Source organism: Acinonyx jubatus, chromosome E2 (genome assembly GCF_027475565.1).
Source record: "Acinonyx jubatus isolate Ajub_Pintada_27869175 chromosome E2, VMU_Ajub_asm_v1.0, whole genome shotgun sequence".
NCBI classification, from domain to species: domain Eukaryota; kingdom Metazoa; phylum Chordata; class Mammalia; order Carnivora; family Felidae; genus Acinonyx; species Acinonyx jubatus.
In genome coordinates, this window is record NC_069396.1 from 19,133,422 (window position 1) to 19,151,504 (window position 18,083).

Below are 18,083 nucleotides of genomic sequence, written 5' to 3' on the forward strand. Positions count from 1 at the left end.
CTCTGTGGAACACAGATAAGTGAGTGAGTGAATGCTGTGTTTAAATGTTTATTTATTTTTAAGATGGAGAGAGAGAGTGAGAGGGGAAGGGGCAGAGAGAGAGGGAGGCACAGAATCCAAAGCAGGCTCCAGACTCCGAGCTGTCAGCGTAGCACCTGACACGGGGCTCAGACCCATGAACCATGAGATCATGACCTGAGCCGAAGTCAGACGTTTAACTGACTGAGCCATCCAGGCGCCCCTTGAGTGTTGTGTTTAAATGTCAGTGATAGATGACATTTAGTCTAGGGGACAATAGGTGGGATAGGGACTTTTACATTCACAGTAGCTGGTGGCCTCGGTGGTCAAGATCTCGGAGCTCCTGGGCTCCTGGCATCCAGATTTTCTACTTACAGATAGGAGAGCATGTGGGGCTTGTTGAGAGCCAGGTGTGGTTAACATTTCCCAAAGCACCCTCCTTCAAAGGGAGGGGGGAGGGAGGGTGGGGATGGGGTAGAGGTGAGGAAGAGGGGGTGGGGCCCCAGGCTCAGTGGGGTGTGCACTTCCATCGGGATTTGCCCATCCCCGGCTTCATTCACTGAGTATGTCTAACATGAGAGGATGTATGGGGGGCTTGGCAAGTGATATGCGGTAGGCCCTTAATAAATGTTTGCGGGCTGGCTGGCTGGAAGCATGCGTGAATGGCTATGTGAACGAAGGCAGAAGCGACTAGCTCCTCAGTGGGTGTGTGTGGGCATATGCGGTAGACTCCCACCTGCACCCAAATGCACCCCTCCACCCTCTCACCCTAGACAGGGATGTAACAGGGAGTTACAGCTCTTTGTGATTTTCCTCCGCCTCCTTTAGCTCCTGTATCTTCTGGGGTAGGGTCTTTGTCCAGAACTGGAGCCTGTGGGCCTTCAGGGCTCGGCCCACCGCAGGCTGCAAGTTCAGCTGTAAGTATTGCTCTTCCTGGTCGAACACAGGCCAGTGGGGCAGACCCTTGCCGTTGGGGTTCCTGTAGACATGCCCTCCCAGCAGGGCAGGGGAGAGTCACTCTGAGCCCTGCTGAGCCCAGACCTGGCACCCCAACTGGAGTCAGGCTAGGTACCAAACAAGCTGGGTGGGCTTGGGGAATGACAGGGGGATGTTTCTAGACTTAGGAAAGAAACTACCTCCCACTAGAGCATCAGCTCCACCTGGGCAACCTGGGCTGTTTTTTCCCTTCCTGTCAGAGGGAGGCTCCTGGAGATGGACTGAGCGCTCAACACCCACAAGGCCCCTCCCAGGCTCCTGAAGCTAGGGAAGGAACCACCATGCAATTAAGGAAACATGTAAGCTAGTAAGACACAACAGAAAAGGGGGACCTTGAATGGTTCAAGCCGCCACAGCCCCTGGAGGTTGAGGTGGGGCGTGCCATCTCACCCATTTCGAGCGAAGTTAGCCCAGTACTTCATCATCTTCCTGCTCAACAGCTCTTCCTCCTCAGTGACTTCAACTATAGGGAGCAAGAGGACAAGGGTCCAGGTGAGTGAGCACCAACCCCGGCCCAGCACACGGGTCAGCCCCCACCTCACTCGCCAGCCCGTGTGCAACTTTTCCCTGGCTCCTCCCCTGCCCTCCCAGGCCTGGCTCTCTGCCCACTCTCCCCGCAGCCCTTGGGAGCCAGGCCCTCTCCCCGCCCAAACTAGGCTCATCTCTGTCCTAGAAGGCTCCCTTCTTCCTTCTGACATTGCAAAATCATTTAAGAAACAAATATGCCTTTCAAACACCCTCCTCTGCACCCATGCCAGGCATCCATGGTTGAAGTGGGGAGAGGTGGAGGGAGAGAAGACCCCAGCCTGGAGAGTCTTGGACTCCAATTCTAGCTCAGCCTTTCTAGCTGTAAGATTTGGGCGCCTGATTCTTTCCTCTCTCTCATCTCTACAGTGAGGGCTATCACCCTCACTCAGGGACCCAGCCAAGGCCCTGTCCCGCATTCTGAGAATGAGGGGTCTCTGAGGGACCCCACCCAGGAACACTTACCATAGCCTTTCCAGAAGGCAGTTCCGAAGACAAAGAACATCTCATCACCATGGTCTGCCCTCACGTGGGGCGGCTTGGTGTCCTTGAAGAAGCTGGGCCGATGTTGGAACTCATAGAAGTAGACGGGGGCATGAACACCTAGAGGGTGAGGTGGACAGGCCGTGATATGGCTGTCCCTTCCCTGGGGCCGTCCTGCATTACCCATGGTGACGAGAGAGCTAGGTCCAGTGCTGGTTGGAATCTGAACAATGGGGTGAGGGAGCCACTGCCTGGAGCAAGAGCAGTGGGAAGGACCTGGGTTCAAATCGTGACCTGGATTCAAATTGTGTGTGGTTTTAGGTACGTCACTGAAGGTCACTGAACCTCAGTTTCCTCATCTGTAAAATGAGGAATGTCTCTTGGGTTAGCCATGAGGATTTACTGAAACAAGGGACATCACGTGCCTGGCACCTATGGGCCCAATAAATAGACATGAGTTGGGACCTGGACACCAATAGACCTTGCCAGGGACCTACAGCTCTGAGCTGCCCCCTTATTGGTCTGGCTTTAGTTACAGATGTACTCACGTTGAAAACTGGCTACTTGGAGTGCAGGGATCACGAAGATATAGTCCCCCATCATCTCATGGAACTGGACCTGGAGGGTCTGTGGGTCTGCACTGTCCCCTAAGTACTCCTCCATCAATATGTCAACAGACTGAGGAGGCAACACCTACCCCAGGTGGATCAGAAATAGTCAGGTTAGGTGGGCTGGTGGCAGCAGGGAGGCAGCAGGGTCCGGGCTGGGCAGACGGATCCTGGGATGGTCTAGGGAATGGAAGGAAGGGGCCTAGCTCCAGGGTGACACAGCCTTTGCTCATGGGAGACAATGCATGGACACGGTATCTTGGGGATAGGTCTTCCCTGCCTCCGGACTGGAGTAAAGGCCCTCTTCATTGGGGCAGGACCCCAGAAGCCTCACCAACATTGCCAACATATTCCGCAGAATAGCCTTCACAGTCTCTCTGTCCTTCTGGGTGTCAGAGATGTCCAAGGCCTGGGTAGTGGGGGAATCTCAAGTTGAGGGTAGGATGGGCCTAGATAGAGCTATGAAGCCCAGAGCCCTGCTCCCCAAAGGACTCCTGGCACCTGGGAGCTTGGGGCTGAGCCTTACCGAGGGGATGAGCCAACCGTACTCATCGTTGTTGACACCAATGATGCTGGGGACAGGTTGAAAGTCGGCAGAGGCCAGCAGCTCGTGGGGGTGCCTGGGCAGGAAGGTCCCATCCACCATGCCAGGAATGATCCTGAAGGGCTGAGAGGGCCCACAAAGTCAAGTCCCTTTTTCTGATGGCTTCTGGATCCCAGTCACTCCTTCCCAGCTCATCCAGGACACCCATACCCTCTCCCTCAGGAGGTCCTACAGCTGGCTTAGTATGGCCTGGCCTCAACTTCCCGCTCAAGACTGTGAGGACACCAATGTGTGGAGATGGAATAACTTGCCCAGAGAATGAAAGGGATGTGTTCCCCACACCTGTCAGTCCTTTTCCTCCATACACGCATCCACTCAGCCTGACCTTATTAATGGCCAGAATCTCCTCTTCACTCTTGCCCCTCAGGCAGTCCACCAGTGCCTCTGAGTCAATCTGGCCACAGGCAGACATGTTTGCCACCATCTGTAAAGAGACCAGGCAGGGGCTGGCTCATCCTTCCAGGCAAGGGTGAATGATTTGTCTAAGGTCCCAGCTGGGGGCAGGTGCACCACAAATCTCACAGGTAGTAGGGCAGCAGTTTTGCGGGCCATAGAACATGCTCAGCCTCTGCAATGGCAGAGTTCTGTGGATTCTGATCCCTGAGCCCCTCCGCAATCCCCGGAGAGGTGGCGGTTTCCCAAGTGCTCTGATGGCAGGGTAGTCCTCGTTGTCCTCATTTAACAGAGTAATGGAGGCTGAGAGGTAAAAGATGAAGCAGCTTCCCACAGTTGGGGGTACTCACCGTGGAGACCGCATCAGATGAGCTATCAATGAGGCTGGGCAATAGAGCCACACCACTCTCCATGATGGCACCATGGAAGAGTCCTTTGGACATGGGGGACATGACATGTGAGGACACACTTGTGCCACCTGCAGACTCGCCAGAAATGGTGACACGGCCAGGGTCTCCCCCAAAATAGGCAATATTTTGCTGGACCCAGCGTAGCGCAGCCACTTGATCCAGGTAGCCCCAGTTGCCGGTTGCATGCTTGTCTCCAGTGCTGAGAGTGGCAGGGACAGGGATTATGGGGCTGTCCTGGCTTCACTCAGCTGGCATTGCCCTGCCCAACCCCAGGCTCACCTGAAGAAGCCCAGTACACCCAGGCGGTACTGAATAATGACCACCACCAGGTCCTCAAAGGCCGCCAGTGCAGAGCCATCATACATGGAAGCCATGCCGACCGTAAACCCACCACCGTGGATCCACACCAACACCTGGGGAAATTAAAGCACAGACACCATGTGGCTCCCATCCAGCCACTGGGGCTGCTACCTAGACTAACCACCACTTTGGCTCTGTCTGCCTAACCACATAGATAGAACGCAGGCAGGGCAGGGTGGCGTCTTCATGACCTGGGCTGAGGGTGACCCAATTTCTATCAGGAAAATTTGGCTTCTGATATTTTGGGGCCCTCTCCTCCTGGCTCCATTTCTCCCAGAACTCCTCTGATGTGGAAAGAAAAGGGGCATCATCCCACATGCACATTAATTAAAAGTTTCTCCACTCTCAGGGTTCCTGCGTGGCTCAGTCAGTTAAGTGTTGACTCTTGATTTTGGCTCAGGTCATGATCTTGCAGTTCGTGGGTTCAAGCCACGCATCAGGCTCTGCAATGACAGCACAGAGCCTGCTTGGGATTTCCTCTTTCCCTCTCTCTCTGCTCCCCCCTCTCTCTCTCTTTCTCTCAAAAGTAGATAAGTAAACAAACAAAAGTTTCTCCATTCTCATAAGCCCAACAGATACAGCACCCGAGTGGGTCTCCTGGGCATGAGTTGGTTGGGTGAGCCTTGGGTCCAGCCCAGGGCCACAGCTTGTGACCTCCGGGAGCAGTCAGGGTTCTATGACCCCATGGCCAAGGGTCAGCCATTAATGCTGAGTAAGAAGCACTCCCCTGGACCCATTAGTGGGAGGCTTCTCAACAGGGTCCACGCTGCAGCAGTGCCCAGTCTGATCTTGTTCTTTCTGATCTTCTTGCAGAAGAAATGTCCTCCCATACCCCAGCCAGCTAGGGCCTGGCACTCACGGGCAGATTGGAGCCTTCCCTGGCGTGGGCCGGTGTGTAAATGCTGAGGTACAGGCAGTCTTCGGACATGGAGGTGAAAGGCAAGGTCGCATTCAGCAGTTTCAGAAACATCTCATTTGTGATAGTGATGTTCTGCAGACACCTAGTGGGGCCGTACCATGGTCAAAATGAGATCCTGGGCCCACATTTTCTCCCAGCCTCCCTCAGTCCCACCTCCCCTGAGAACTTGCTCACACATGGTCCTTCCCTAAATCCCCTCTGCACCAAGTTACAGGCCACAGGCTCTGGGGAAGCTGTGATTGAGCCCAGTCTTCCAGGGAGGCCTCAAGGTTGTAAGGGCCTTGGATACCAATCCTCCTGAGGCTGGGAAATCTTGACTTTTGGGGGTCTCTCTGAAACCCATGGGTTGCATGTGTTGGTAGGCACCACTGTCTTCCTGTACTCAGGCCGGGAGCAGGGGAGTAGCCCACACACATGTGCTGCCTGCATGAGTGGATATTAATTTCTCACAAGAAGAGCAGTGCGTCATCCCTCATCTCAAGTCAGACTGTCAGGGAACCTCATCACTCCAACATGGTTTCCAGTAGCAAGAACATACGCAAGCCCTTTGGCCAACGGCAGTTGGCCCTGCCACTGGCATGTAACTGCACACAGTGGGGGTCCTCTACTCCTCAGGGATCTGCAGTATCTGCTGCTGGAGTCAGGGGCTCCCATAGGGTTCATGGAGCCAACTCAACCTCTCCCAGAGACACCTTCCCTGGTGGCAGAGAACACTTGACATAACTAGAACCTAGGCACATCTGTATCTCTGCTCATCCCTTCAGCACTTGGAGCTAATGCCCCTTAAGTGCCAAGCCCCGAGCCTGGGAAAGTTACTTTGCCCTTCCAAGCCTCTGCATGCTCGTGGAAAAAATGCATGTGAGGACCCATCAAACTCAGAGGGGAGACTGGCTGTGGAGGCTTAGATGAAATGACAACTGTAACCTGGCCCAGAGTACCCTCCACCCCAGGGACTGGAGTTCCTTGGACTCCCTGCTTACATAGCTGGGTGGGAGGTCCCGTCCTTTACACCACTCCAAGATTCAGGGGGCTCAGGGGGTGCAAATCGCAGTGGTCCTAGAGGCGGTTTAGCAAAGGGAATTCCCAGGAAGGTGTGGACCCCCACATCAGTGCCTTTCACGTGGATGAGGCTCCCCCGCACCTGCCCCGTGTGTGTGGTCCGGATGGGGCTGGCAGAGTCCTGGCCTGTGAGCAGAGAAGTGGACATCAGGGTTGAGTCTACCAATTAGTTGCCCTCTCAGGCTACTAATGTTGCCCTCTCCTTCTGGTCTTCAGCTCAAGGGACTCTGACTTATAAACACTTGCTTTACAGATGTCCTGCCTTTAACCTTTGTGTGTCTACTCTCCCACCCCGCCCCCCCTCACTGTCCTTGCTGGGTCTGGCCCTGGCCTTTTCTACCACACTCAGTGAGGCTCCTTGGGACTTAGCACCTGGTTGACCTCCAGGAGCTTCAAACATATGGTCACATAAGCTTGAAGGGGTGAGAGTGTCCTTTCTGCTGACACTGAGGCAGTAGAACTGTGGCAGTTGGACACCCAAGGCTCCTGTGCTTAAGGATCTCATGCTCTAGGTGGCAAGAAATGACATAGAGAAAGCATCCTTAGAACAGGGGCACCTGGGTGGCTCGGTCGGTTAAGCGTCCAACTTCTGCTTAGGTCATGATCTCTCGGTTTGTTAGATCAAGCCTCAGATCGGACTCTCTGCTGTCAGCACAGAGCACGCTTCAGATCCTCTGTCCCCCTCTCTCTCTGTCCTTCCCCTGCTCGTTCTCTCTCTCTCTCTAAAATAAATAAATAAAAAGTTAAAAAAAAAAAAAGCAAGCATCCTTCAAACAAAGTGATGATGTTATGAGGGGAGTACAACCTCTCCTACTGTGGGGATCAGGGACGGGAGGAAGTGACTGAAAGTCACCTAACACAAGGGGCCAAGCTGATATTCTTTTTTTTTTTTTAATAAATGTTTATTCATTTTTCAGAGAGAACGTGTGAGCGAGGAAGGGGCGGGGGGTGGTGGTGGTGGTGGTGGGTGGGACATAGGATCCAAAGCAGGCTCTACGCTGAGAGCAGAGAGCCCGGTGTGGGGCTTGAACTCACAAACTGTCAGATCATGATTTGAGCCGCAGTCGGACATTCAGCTGACTGAGCCACCCAGGTGTCCCCAAGCTGATATACTTAACAAAGAATTTCTACAAATGAGTAAGAAATATGCCAGCTGCATGTACTTGGTGAAAGAATAGGAAATGATGAGACAGTATGTTCAGACAGAGTAAGGAATACAAATAAATGGCTCATACACACACGAAGAAGTGTTCACCTCACTCGTGCTAAGAGAAACGCTCATTGAAATCTCACTGTGACGTCAACAACTTACTTTGTTACAAAAAGCAAGACAATCAGACAATGTGTGTTTTCTATTGGAAGAGTCCATAGCGCTATGTGAAGTAGTCTTGCCCCAAAACGTGACAAAGCAGAACGTAAAATTGAAATCTGGTCAAGCCTTGAGAATATAAATGCATGAATACAAGTTGACAAGCATACTGGGGACAGAGAAATAGTTAAAAGACACCATATGGATATAATCAACGAAGGCCAAACTCTGGGGTCCTCTCCAGAACAACTAAATTGGTTTCTTCAACGTAACAACGAAATTATAAAGAAAATAAAAGAGAAGCAGAGGAAGATGCTGAAGATTAAAAGAGATTCACATAAAAAAAGGTGGATAATGGGGCTCCTGGCTGTCTCAGTCAGAGAAGCATATGACGCTTTATCTTGGGGTCATGAGTTCAAGCCCCACGTGGGGTGTAGAGATTACTTAAAGAAATAAAACTTTTTTTTTTTAAAGACCAATAATAACAAATGTTAGTAAGGATGTAGAAAAACTGGAACCTTCACATATTGCTGGTGAGGAGATAAAGTGGTGTATATGCTTTGGAAAAATATCTGGCAGTACTTGAAAGAGTGAAACATGGAGTTACCATATGACCCAGAAATTCTACTCCTAGGTATAAACCCAAGAGAATTGAAGACATATGTCCACACAAAAACTTGCACATGAATGCTCATAGCAGGATTACTTATAATAGCCAAAAAGTGGAAACAGTCTAAATGTCCATCAACTGTTAAATGGATCAATAAAATGTATCATATCTACATGTTGGAATATCATTCAGCACTACAAAGAAAAAAGTACTGAGCATGCTACAGCATAGATGAACCTTGAAAACCTCATGCTCGGTGAAAAAAGTCAATCACAAAGGATCACATATTGGATGCTTTCAGTTATACAAAATGCCAAGAATTGGCATATCCATAGAAACATAAAGCAGACTGATGGTTGCCTAGGGCTCAAGTTGGAGGAAAGGAGGAATTGATGTGGTGAACTCTGTGAATATACTAAAAACCATTGAATTGTACACTTAAATGGGTGAATGGTTTGCTATGTGAATGTCTCAACACTGTTATAAGAAACACGTCTACCAATTTCCAAAGTATGGACCTTATTTGAATCCTGATTTAAAAAAAATCTGTAAATACCATTTATGAGATAATACAAAATAAGAACATTTGGCTAGATGCTTGATTGCATTAAGAAATCATGATATTGGGGGCTCCTGGCTGGCTCAGTCGTTAAAACATGTAACTCTTGACCTCAGGGTTGTAAGTCTGAGCCCCATGTTGGGTATAGAGATTACTGAAAAATAAAATCTTGGGTAACCTGGATGTCTCAATCAGTTAAGCATTCGACCTCACCTCAGGTCATGATCTCGCAGGTTGTGAGTTTGGGCTCTGTGTCGGGCTCTGTGCTGACAGCTCAGAGCTTGGAGCCTGCCTCAGATTCTGTGTCTCCCTCTCTCTCTGCCCCTCCCCTGCTCACACTCTGTCTCTCTCTCAAAAATAAACATTGAAAAAAATTTTTAAAATTAAAAAATCTTTAGAAAAAGAAATCATGATATTGTTTTATGTCTATATATTCCTTTTCTTTTAATAGGAGATAAAAAAAATCTACACGTGATGTAATATCTGGGATTTGCTTCAAATAATGGTGCGAGGGAGAGGTGGTAGTCTAGACAAAACCAGGTTGCTCAAGTCGTAATTACTGAAGGTAGATTATGGATACAGCAGATTTGTTATATTATTCTACCAGAGACTGGAAGCCCTTTGATGCTGTGTGGCTGCAGGCAGCCCTGACTTTGTACCCTGGGGTACAGGGAGGTATCCAGTCATGCTCCCCATACTCCTGGTGTTAACTTCACTGGCTCCTGACTCCCTGGAGCTTTCCCTACGGCAGGTTCAGGTTCTGCTTCTGCAGAACTTGGCCAATCTGAACCTGGTTCCATAATAAAAGGGGAAAAAACAAACCCAAAAAACAACTCTGGGGATTTATACCACCTACAGATCAGAGACAACAGGGGATGAGGGACCTTGAAGGTGGACCCAGAAACTGAGTCCTGAAAGCAAGGAGGAGCTTCAGGATGGGCAGTCACACCTCCCTGTCTTTTCTCATGCACTTCCCTTTACCCTGAACAAAGGTCGTTCCCATTTCTCCATCTGTGGGAATCCTGACCGTGCACCTCCACAAGGAAGCTCTCCTGGGTTTCCCAATCACAGTTTATTGCTTCCACTCTTGAGCCCCCAACACCCTTATCAAAGAGTGAAAGGAGTGTCCTTCCACTCTTCTTTCAGAAGGACATTGAATGCAGTGACTCCAGGTTTGAAGAGAGGGTTGTTGGTATTGTGGAGGATGCCCAAGGGGGCCTGGGCCGAGGGGAAGTGGCCATGCGAGTGCCTGCCTGTCACTGGTTTTTGCATGTTCAGTCAGGCTCTCCTGCCAGACCCACCTTTCCCTTCCCAGCTTGCCGGCCTACCTCTACCCAGATCACTTATCAGATCAGCATGGATCAATATGCTCGATGCCGTATCATGTGGATAAGATCAGAGTCAGCACTCACAGGTTCCACAGAGGGCAACTGAGCAATGTTTTTCCAAGTCAAAGGCCCACCCCTCTCCCCAGTAACATGCTGCCTACACACACACAGTTCCTTGCCAGGTGCGATATCTGTCCATGTAATTCACTGAGGCCACTGGCCTCCAATGCCTGAATGTTGTCATAGCAAAGGACACAATGCTGAAATGTCCCTGATCAGAGGCCAGTTACATCAAGGATCCTTGAAGAGAAACCGTTCTATTCAACAGTATGAGGAAGCTCTACCATGTACAGGTATAGGGAAGTCATCCCCTGTGTCAGGAAGTAGAAAAGCTGGGTGCCAGAAAGGGAGGGAATTTGTGATCATTTAGGTGAAAACCAAGGATGTGTGCACAAATCCATTCTTCGGTAAACTGAGCAGTGTGTAAAAAGCCCTGGGGACCTTGAAGGAGCCAGGGCCGGATGGGACAGGAGAGGGTCAGACATATCACCTATGCCCTCTTCTGGCTTGTCTATTATTTCTTTTTGAAAGTGGGTCCTATCCAAAATATTAACACTTTTAATCGTCCTGCTGGAAGGTCTTGGTGACCGCTGAGAGCCTGGTGAGCAGCTAGTAAGGGTGGAAGTGGGGTGGGCCGTGGGGAAGGGATTAATGTGGCTGTCTCCAGGGCAGATTCAACTGGGAAGAGGGAGGACAGTCAGGTCTCACAGGTGGGGCCGTTTTGGGTGAGAGGATCACACTGGCCAGAGGGGGCACAGGAGCTGCAGACACCGAGGCATGGTGCCAGAATAGCCTAAACTACTGGTAACCTGAAGCTGACACAAAGTGCTCTGTGACACCTTTGCTCTGAGGCCAAGAGGTGCCCTCACTCCAGGTGGGTGCATGGGGTGAAGAGGAAACAGACAGCCTCTTTAGGATGCAGAGGCAGGGTGCTTGGGCTTGTATAGCCAGATTCCCCAAGGGCCCGTAACCTTGCCTGGGGCCCCTTTAGAGGGGTCTTCAGTGGGTGCCAGGACGCTCTTCTGGCCAAGGGCACAACACTCAAAGCCAAACCGCATCAGGAATATTATTACCGGTATTTTTCTTCGGGGGCAGCGCCGGCTCCACCACAAACACTAAGAAGGAAACATCCCAAATGATGCCCCCACCCCCAGCCCCGCCTGCGTCACCAGGCGCTGCTCAGAACTCCTGGCCCTACTTGCATCACTGGTGTTGTATGCTCAGACAGCCCCAACTCTCTCTGTGCCTGTGATGGCCCACCCCCCGGGTTTCCGGAGAATCGCTCCAGCATTCAGTCTGGTGCAAGTTTCCTTCACTGTGGTTCTCCACCCGTTCCCACCTCTGGGACCTTCCCTCCTGCAGCCTCAGGTCCTGACTCTGCAGAATCTGGCAAGTGCGACCCCCGTCCCTTGCCACCCCTCAAGGGAGCCTCACCCTGGCCCAGGACGAGAAGCAGGAGTCCACAGACCACGGCGTTCAGACACCCGCGAAGTAGGTCCAGTCGCATGGTCTACCCAGTGCACAACTGCTGTTTTCACCCAAAGACAGCCCAGAGGCTGCAGTTCTGTGAGTGCCTCCGGCAGGGCACGGAGTTTGACCTAGGCTGGAAGTAGGCGGGGCTAGCTGGGAAGGGAAAGGCAGGAGAGCCTGCTGAACACGCAAAAACCAGTGACAGGCAGGCACTGACATGGCCACTTCCCCTTGGCTCCGTCCTCCTTGGGCATCCTCCACAATACCTCCACGATACCAACGACTCTCTCCTCAAACCTGGAGTCACTGCATTCACTGTCCTTATAGTCACAGACCTGATAAGGGTGCCAGAGAGTGGGAGCAATAACCTGTGATTGGGGGACCCAGAAGAGATTCCTTGAGGACGTGCATGGTCAGGATTCCCACAGATGGAGAAATGGGAGTGATCTTTGTTCACGGTGAAGGGAAGTGCATGAGGAAAGACAGAGAGGTGTGACTGCCCATCCTGAAAAGCTCCTTCTTGCTTTCAGGACTCAGTTTCTGGGTCCATCTCAAGGTCCCTCATGGCCTTATTGTCCCTGATCTGAGGGTCTCCGTGGACCTCCTCTCTATTCAGTCAGAACCTACCTTTTGAAGTGCACGCATGACTGTGGCATTATCGTAAAGACAACCCCAACCCAATCCCACGGCTTTCCACCCCTCCCTCCCCTACCCGCCAAGATCGAGCTCAAGGTCATTTATCTATTTGACAAACATTTAAAGAGCGCCTGTTAGTCCCTGTGCTGGGGACTCGGCAGGGCACTCCCGGGCCCTAGGTGGAATGGGGCGGGGGGGGGGGGTGCAGGCGCGTCATTGGGAGGTTCCGAAACGCAGTAAACGGTGCCAGCACAGAGGGCATTTGGTGCGGGAGCGCCCGCCCAGCCTGAAAGGCAGACTTCCTGGAGGAAGTGGTGCCTGAAGATACTCCAGGCCGGTCTTTAGTGTCTCCGAGAGTCAGCCGTGGCCTCCGCCGTCCAGCACCCTGCGGGCTCGAACGGCCAACACCGCTCGAGTGGCTTCTCTGTGTATTTGCCAAGCGGACTGCATTTCTCCGGGTTAGCGCACAGAGTGAACCAAGGCCACGGCTCCCCTCAAACCCCAGAGCTAGAACGGTTGGTGCTGCATGTCCCTCCTGCGACCCCGTCGCCACGCCACGCCCCCTAACCGTCCCCCGGAAGTGCTCCGGTAAGAGCGGAAGTGCACGCCTACTGCGGCCGGCAGCGGTTTCGCGATGGTGGGGGGCGGCGGGGTGGGGGGCGGCCTCTTGGAGAACGCTAACCCCCTCATCTACGAGCGCTCTGGGGAGCGGCCGGTGACCGCGGGCGAGGAGGACGAGCAGGTTCCAGACAGCATCGACGCGCGCGAGATCTTCGATATCCGCCGCTGCTAAGCGCGGGCGCGTTCGCGGGGCCCTGGGAGGGGGCTGAAGTGTTGTCCAGTAGTTGGTAGAGCTGTATCAGGGCCAGGCATTCCCGGCGGAGGGTTCTGAGTGGGTCAAGGGGCAGAGTCCCTTTTCCTTCACTTGCCACATTTGATTCGCTCCATCAATGACCCGGAACATCCACTGACGCTGGAAGAATTGAATGTAGTCGAGCAAGTCCGGGTTCAGGTGAGTCGTTCCCAGCGTCTGAGGGGGCAGGTTGTTCGGGAGAGTCAGAAAAGCCCAGCAGGCCACCAGGAGGCTGGCCTCCTCTCAGCTCACGGACTCCTCAGGGGATCTTGGGAAGGGGGGATTGCTGTGCCCATTTTATGGATGAGGAAACAGGCCTGTAGAAGTTAGGCGATTTGCTTGAAGCAACACACTAAGGAGGAGGGAGGGCCTCCTCCTGAGATCTCATTCCCTCAACCAGGTGAGCGACCCCGAGAGCACGGTGGCCGTGGCCTTCACACCCACCATTCCGCACTGCAGCATGGCCACCCTTATTGGCCTGTCCATCAAAGTCAAGCTTCTTCGATCTCTTCCCCAGCGTTTCAAGGTGAATTGGAACTGGGGCCCAGGGGTGGAACAGGGGTGAGCTTCTGCTACTGAGGAGGACATGGAGAGCATGAACATGGACATCAAAGTGAGGCCAGCCAGGATCCCAACAAGCAGAGATGAAACTGGGAGGAGCCTTTACACTTGAATGGGACAACAAATATAACGGCCTGAGCTGGAAAGTGCAGAAAAGTAGTGAGTTTGGCAGGAAGGGAAGTAGGAAGCTATATATAGATTTGGAGCAGGGTTGGGGCACAGGCAACCCTTTAAATCAACAGCAGTCAACCAGTTCTTTGGAAAGAGATGATGGAGCGGCTGTGGGTGGGTGTGGGGCATAATGGAAGGTCCAGAGTCCACAGTCATGATTAGGACATAGGATCAGTGGAAGGTGGTGAATGGGGGAGAGGGGACAAGGGAGTAGACAGGGATGAGTGCTCAGGCCTCACCTGTCTCCCTCCCAGATGGACGTGCACATTACACCAGGGACCCATGCCTCAGAGCACGCAGGTAAGTGTGGGCTGATGTTGAGGCATTGGCCCTGTGGCTTCCCCCTTGCCATGGTGGGTTGTAGGGCAAGATGGAAGGAGGCCGACTGGGTGGGTGACTCCTCATTGGAGGTGGCAACCTAGAGTGAAGCTGGCCTGACTTAAGTCTCCTGTGCTTATCACGTTCTTCCATCCCTGCCCTTTTCCTCTCCTAAGTACACAGGACCAGGGTGTGTCAGACTTTATAGTACATGAGGCAACAGACATGAGCAGCCAGGTGGAAGGGATCTCAATAGGGTGGGATAGGTGTGGGTTCAGGTGGTTTGGGTAGCTTGGTCAAAACTCTGGGTCCTGGGAAGGAGGTGACAGTAGGTTGGTGCGAGTGTGTATATGCATACAAAGGCTTAGAAGTCGGGTTGGCCGGCAGGCTGGCCAGAGCCTGGCTTTGATCCTCCTCTATTCCTTCCTATCCAGTGAACAAGCAGCTTGCGGATAAGGAACGGGTGGCAGCTGCCCTAGAGAATACCCACCTGTTGGAGGTTGTGAACCAGTGCCTGTCAGCCCGCTCCTAAACCTGGTTTTTTGCCCCCAGCCACACCCAGGGCTCATGGCCTTGTTTTCTTGGATCACTGGCAATGAGAAACTAACATTTTGCATTTTGTAATAAATTCTTAATTTATATTCATTTCCCAGCATGTCTCAGATTCTTTTTCACCTTGGTGGGGTCCTTCAGGGTTTGAGAGGAGATGGTGATTATGAGTGCAAGTTTGTTTCTTTTTTTTTTTTTAATGTTTATTTATTTCTGAGACAGAGAGAGACAGAGCATGAGTCAGGGAGGAGCAGAGAGAGAGGTAGACACAGAATCAGAAGCAGGCTCCAGGCTCTGAGCTGTCAGCACAGAGCCTGACGCAGGGCTCGAACTCACAGACCGCGAGATCATGACCTGAGCCGAAGTCAGATGCTCAACTGACCGAGCCACCCAGGTGCCCCATGAGTGCAAGTTTCTATACAGGCTGGGTTGATAAAATGCAATTCATTAAAAACATTTTTTTTAATGTCTGCTTATTTTTGAGAGAGCGAGAAAGAGACAGACTGTGAATGGGGGAGGGTCAAGAGAGAGGGAGACAGAATATGAAGCAGGCTCCAGGCTCTGAGCTGTCAGCACAGAGCCCGACATGGGGGCTCGCACTCATAAACCGTGAGCCAGATCATGACCTGAACCGAAGTTGGATGCTTAACCAACTGAACCGCCCAGGCACCCCAAGATGCAGTTCATTTTTAAAATTTCTTCTGGGGCGCCTGGGTGGCGCAGTCGGTTGGGCGTCCGACTTCAGCTCAGGTCACGATCTCGCGGTCTGTGAGTTCGAGCCCCGCGTCAGGCTCTGGGCTGATGGCTCAGAGCCTGGAACCTGCTTCCGATTCTGTGTCTCCTTCTCTCTCTGCCCCTCCCCCCTTCATGCTCTGTCTCTCTCTGTCTCAAAAATAAATAAACGTTAAAAAAAAAAATTTCTTCTAATGGTTGATTTCTAGGACAAGTTGGAAGTATACAAAAAAAATTGAAAGAGTAGTGTAGTGAACACACGAGTATACCCATCAATTCAACAGTTGTTAACATGTTGCAACGTTGGCTTTAGGTGTGTATGTATAATATAACTGTATTTAAGAGTCAACTACAGACACATGACCTTCACGTCTAAGTACTTCATCCTGGTCTCCTAAGAGTAATCCTGTATAACCACAATACTGTTATCTGGCCAAAAAAATGAAAAATTCCCTAATACTGTCTAATATCCAATCATTTATGAATTTCCCCAAAATGTCATTCATAGTTGTTGTGTTTTTTTTTTTTTAATCAGGCTCCAGTGAAGTTTCATGCATTGCAATGGTTATCTCTATAGCCTCTTCTAGAACTGTCTCTCCACTCCTTATCTTTTAATCTTTATTGACACTGACTTTTTCTAAGTCAGGTGAGTTGTCCTGAAGAAGTTCCACAGTCTGATTTGCTCCGTTGTCTGCTATGTTTCTTATAAACTAGAAGTTGATTGAGTTCAGGTCTGAGTTTATTAATGAGAACCTTGCCCAAGAGTGTTGTATGTGTCCTTTAGCATCCACCAGTAGCTGTGTGATCCCTGCTTGTCTCACTGTTGGTGACACTTGCTCTGGTTCCCTTGTCAGGGCAGTGGCAACAGGTTTCTCTGTGGAAAGGAACCTGAAGTACCCTCTCTATCAGCAACCCCACAGATGTGTGTTACTTCAGGTGCTGAGGTCTGGGGCCTCTGCCTCCCTCAGCCCTGTGCCCAGAGCACAGATGGTCACCAGGACAGACCCTGGGGCTTAGATCTGGGATCAGCCAGTTAGGAACTGTAATGCCATGATTTCCTGCCTCAGTTTCTTTCTCTGGGGATAAGTGGGGATATTAAAAAGCATGTCCACTTCATCCCTGCGAAAGCTCAGGTGTGATTGTGGGCAGAGATTTCCAGAGGCTCTTCAAAAATCTGTTGAGGGTCTGCTGACAACACTGAGCCTGACCTGAGAGTGGGCATTGGCTGAGGGCTTTGCATATACTACCTAGTCCGTCAGTCCTCCACCCAGCCCTGTGTAGCAGTTGCTACCCTTTATTATCCTTATTTTGTAGGTGAGGAAACAAGCTTCTGAAATAAATTATTTACTCCCAAGACCTCAGCCAGGGAGTAAAAAGGAACCTAAGCAGTTTAGCCGGTACTGCTCAATTGGCAAGGGGTACTGTTGCCTGAATGGAAGGGCCTGTGCCTGCCCCACCCCCTCGGTCCCCAATTCCAGGAGAGAGTGGCTTCATCACCCAGTAACCAAGATCTGGCTGCTCATGCTTAGAGAGGTGAAGTCCTCAGCTCATGTTGCTCAGATTCTTCATGTGTAACGTGGGCATAGTTGTGACAATCACTTGGGACTGCTCTGTGAAGATTTAAAATGGATCTGCACCTATTTCAGGTAATTTTCCAGGTACTGTACCTCCCGCCCCTTTCCATGGATGAAGAACCTCAGCGCTCCAGAGAGGCATGGTGTCCAACCAGGGTCCCTCAGGCCCAGGGAGTGTCCCCAACCACCTGTACCCAGACGTAGGTTTTACCATGTATGTACCTCTGTATTGACAACCCCAATCTAAGGTTTCTGTGGTGTCTGTTCTGCTTGGGGGTGGGAAGTCACTGGGGAGGCAGGTGTCACTGAGTCATTCAACTGGCCCTCCTGGCAGCCACGCCATGGTGGGCAAGGGACATCAAGCTGCTCATGTCACAGCTGGCATATCAGATAGTCCCCTTGTCAGTCTTGACTCATCTGTGCGTGGCCCCTGGCTGCTGCCTGCAGAGACACCATCTGTGAATCCTTGGGCTAGTGCCCAGGCAACTTTCTGGAACTCCAGCTGTTATACATGGGTATGAGATAGGGGTGGAGTTTTAGGTCTCTGAAGCCCTCTGTCAGGTGTATCTTGCTCTTCTATTTCTGGACTGTGACTTCTCAGGCTTGGGAACAACAAATCATAGCTGGTGAGATTGACCCAGGGATTAGATGACATGTATGAACATGCCCAGCTATGTCAGTTTGTGCTTATTGTCATGCCCACAGCAAAGGGCCTGACACATAGTAGGTAATTAGTACAGATCAATGGGATGAATGAATGAATTGAGCCTTAGAACAAAGGAACTGGGACATGGGGGCTGTTGTGTGAGGAGGGCTGGGGATACTGAAACCCAACCAAGTTCCCTTTATGACCTTTTGCTACTGGAAGGAGGGGGAAAGGTGTGGGTCCCACAGAGGGAAGGTGGGTATGGGGGAGAGGGGGAGGGTATCTGCATTGCCCCTCTTCTGGGCAGATCACTATTTTGGAGAGAACAGAAC

The 18,083-nt window shown here is 51.5% G+C and overlaps 2 protein-coding genes across 3 annotated transcripts; one reads left to right on the forward strand and one right to left on the reverse strand.

Moving 5' to 3' along the window:
- Positions 1 to 32: 32 nt before the first annotated feature.
- Positions 33 to 11,841, reverse strand: CES2 (carboxylesterase 2). 2 transcript variants are annotated; one of them, XM_015068115.3, is made up of 12 exons: positions 11,676 to 11,841; positions 6,297 to 6,501; positions 5,257 to 5,398; positions 4,317 to 4,450; positions 3,978 to 4,236; positions 3,560 to 3,658; positions 3,157 to 3,297; positions 2,965 to 3,039; positions 2,571 to 2,715; positions 2,005 to 2,142; positions 1,405 to 1,477; positions 33 to 997 (listed from the first exon to the last, which is right to left on the reverse strand). In XM_015068115.3, the coding sequence occupies exons 1-12, from the start codon at positions 11,746 to 11,748 to the stop codon at positions 811 to 813; spliced, it is 1,671 nt and encodes a 556-aa protein (XP_014923601.2). In that variant the 5' UTR covers positions 11,749 to 11,841; the 3' UTR covers positions 33 to 810. The 2 variants fall into 2 exon arrangements, with proteins under 2 accessions (XP_014923601.2, XP_026931732.2); XM_027075931.2 differs by lacking the exon at positions 6,297 to 6,501 and having other exon boundaries at positions 11,676 to 11,817.
- Positions 11,842 to 12,584: 743 nt separating this feature from the next.
- On the forward strand, positions 12,585 to 14,895 carry CIAO2B (cytosolic iron-sulfur assembly component 2B). The gene is made up of 5 exons (XM_015068184.3): positions 12,585 to 13,123; positions 13,280 to 13,359; positions 13,601 to 13,726; positions 14,187 to 14,232; positions 14,685 to 14,895. Exons 1-5 carry the CDS (start codon positions 12,982 to 12,984, stop codon positions 14,780 to 14,782), a joined length of 492 nt encoding a protein of 163 aa, XP_014923670.1. The 5' UTR covers positions 12,585 to 12,981; the 3' UTR covers positions 14,783 to 14,895.
- Positions 14,896 to 18,083: the final 3,188 nt, after the last annotated feature.

Bases quoted from the DNA above. Each gene is read 5' to 3' on its own strand.
- CES2 (XM_015068115.3), bottom strand. From the start codon at position 11,748: ATGCGACTGGACCTACTTCGCGGGTGTCTGAACGCCGTGGTCTGTGGA. The intron at 3,659-3,977 runs GTGAGTACCCCC...GTCTCTTTACAG, and splicing joins CATCTGATGCGGTCTCCACG to ATGGTGGCAAACATGTCTGC. The intron at 2,716-2,964 runs GTGAGGCTTCTG...CACCTGGGGTAG, and splicing joins GGAATATGTTGGCAATGTTG to GTGTTGCCTCCTCAGTCTGT.
- CIAO2B (XM_015068184.3), top strand. From the start codon at position 12,982: ATGGTGGGGGGCGGCGGGGTGGGGGGCGGCCTCTTGGAGAACGCTAAC. The intron at 13,124-13,279 runs ATATCCGCCGCT...TTCACTTGCCAC, and splicing joins CGACGCGCGCGAGATCTTCG to ATTTGATTCGCTCCATCAAT. The intron at 13,360-13,600 runs GTGAGTCGTTCC...TCCCTCAACCAG, and splicing joins TCGAGCAAGTCCGGGTTCAG to GTGAGCGACCCCGAGAGCAC.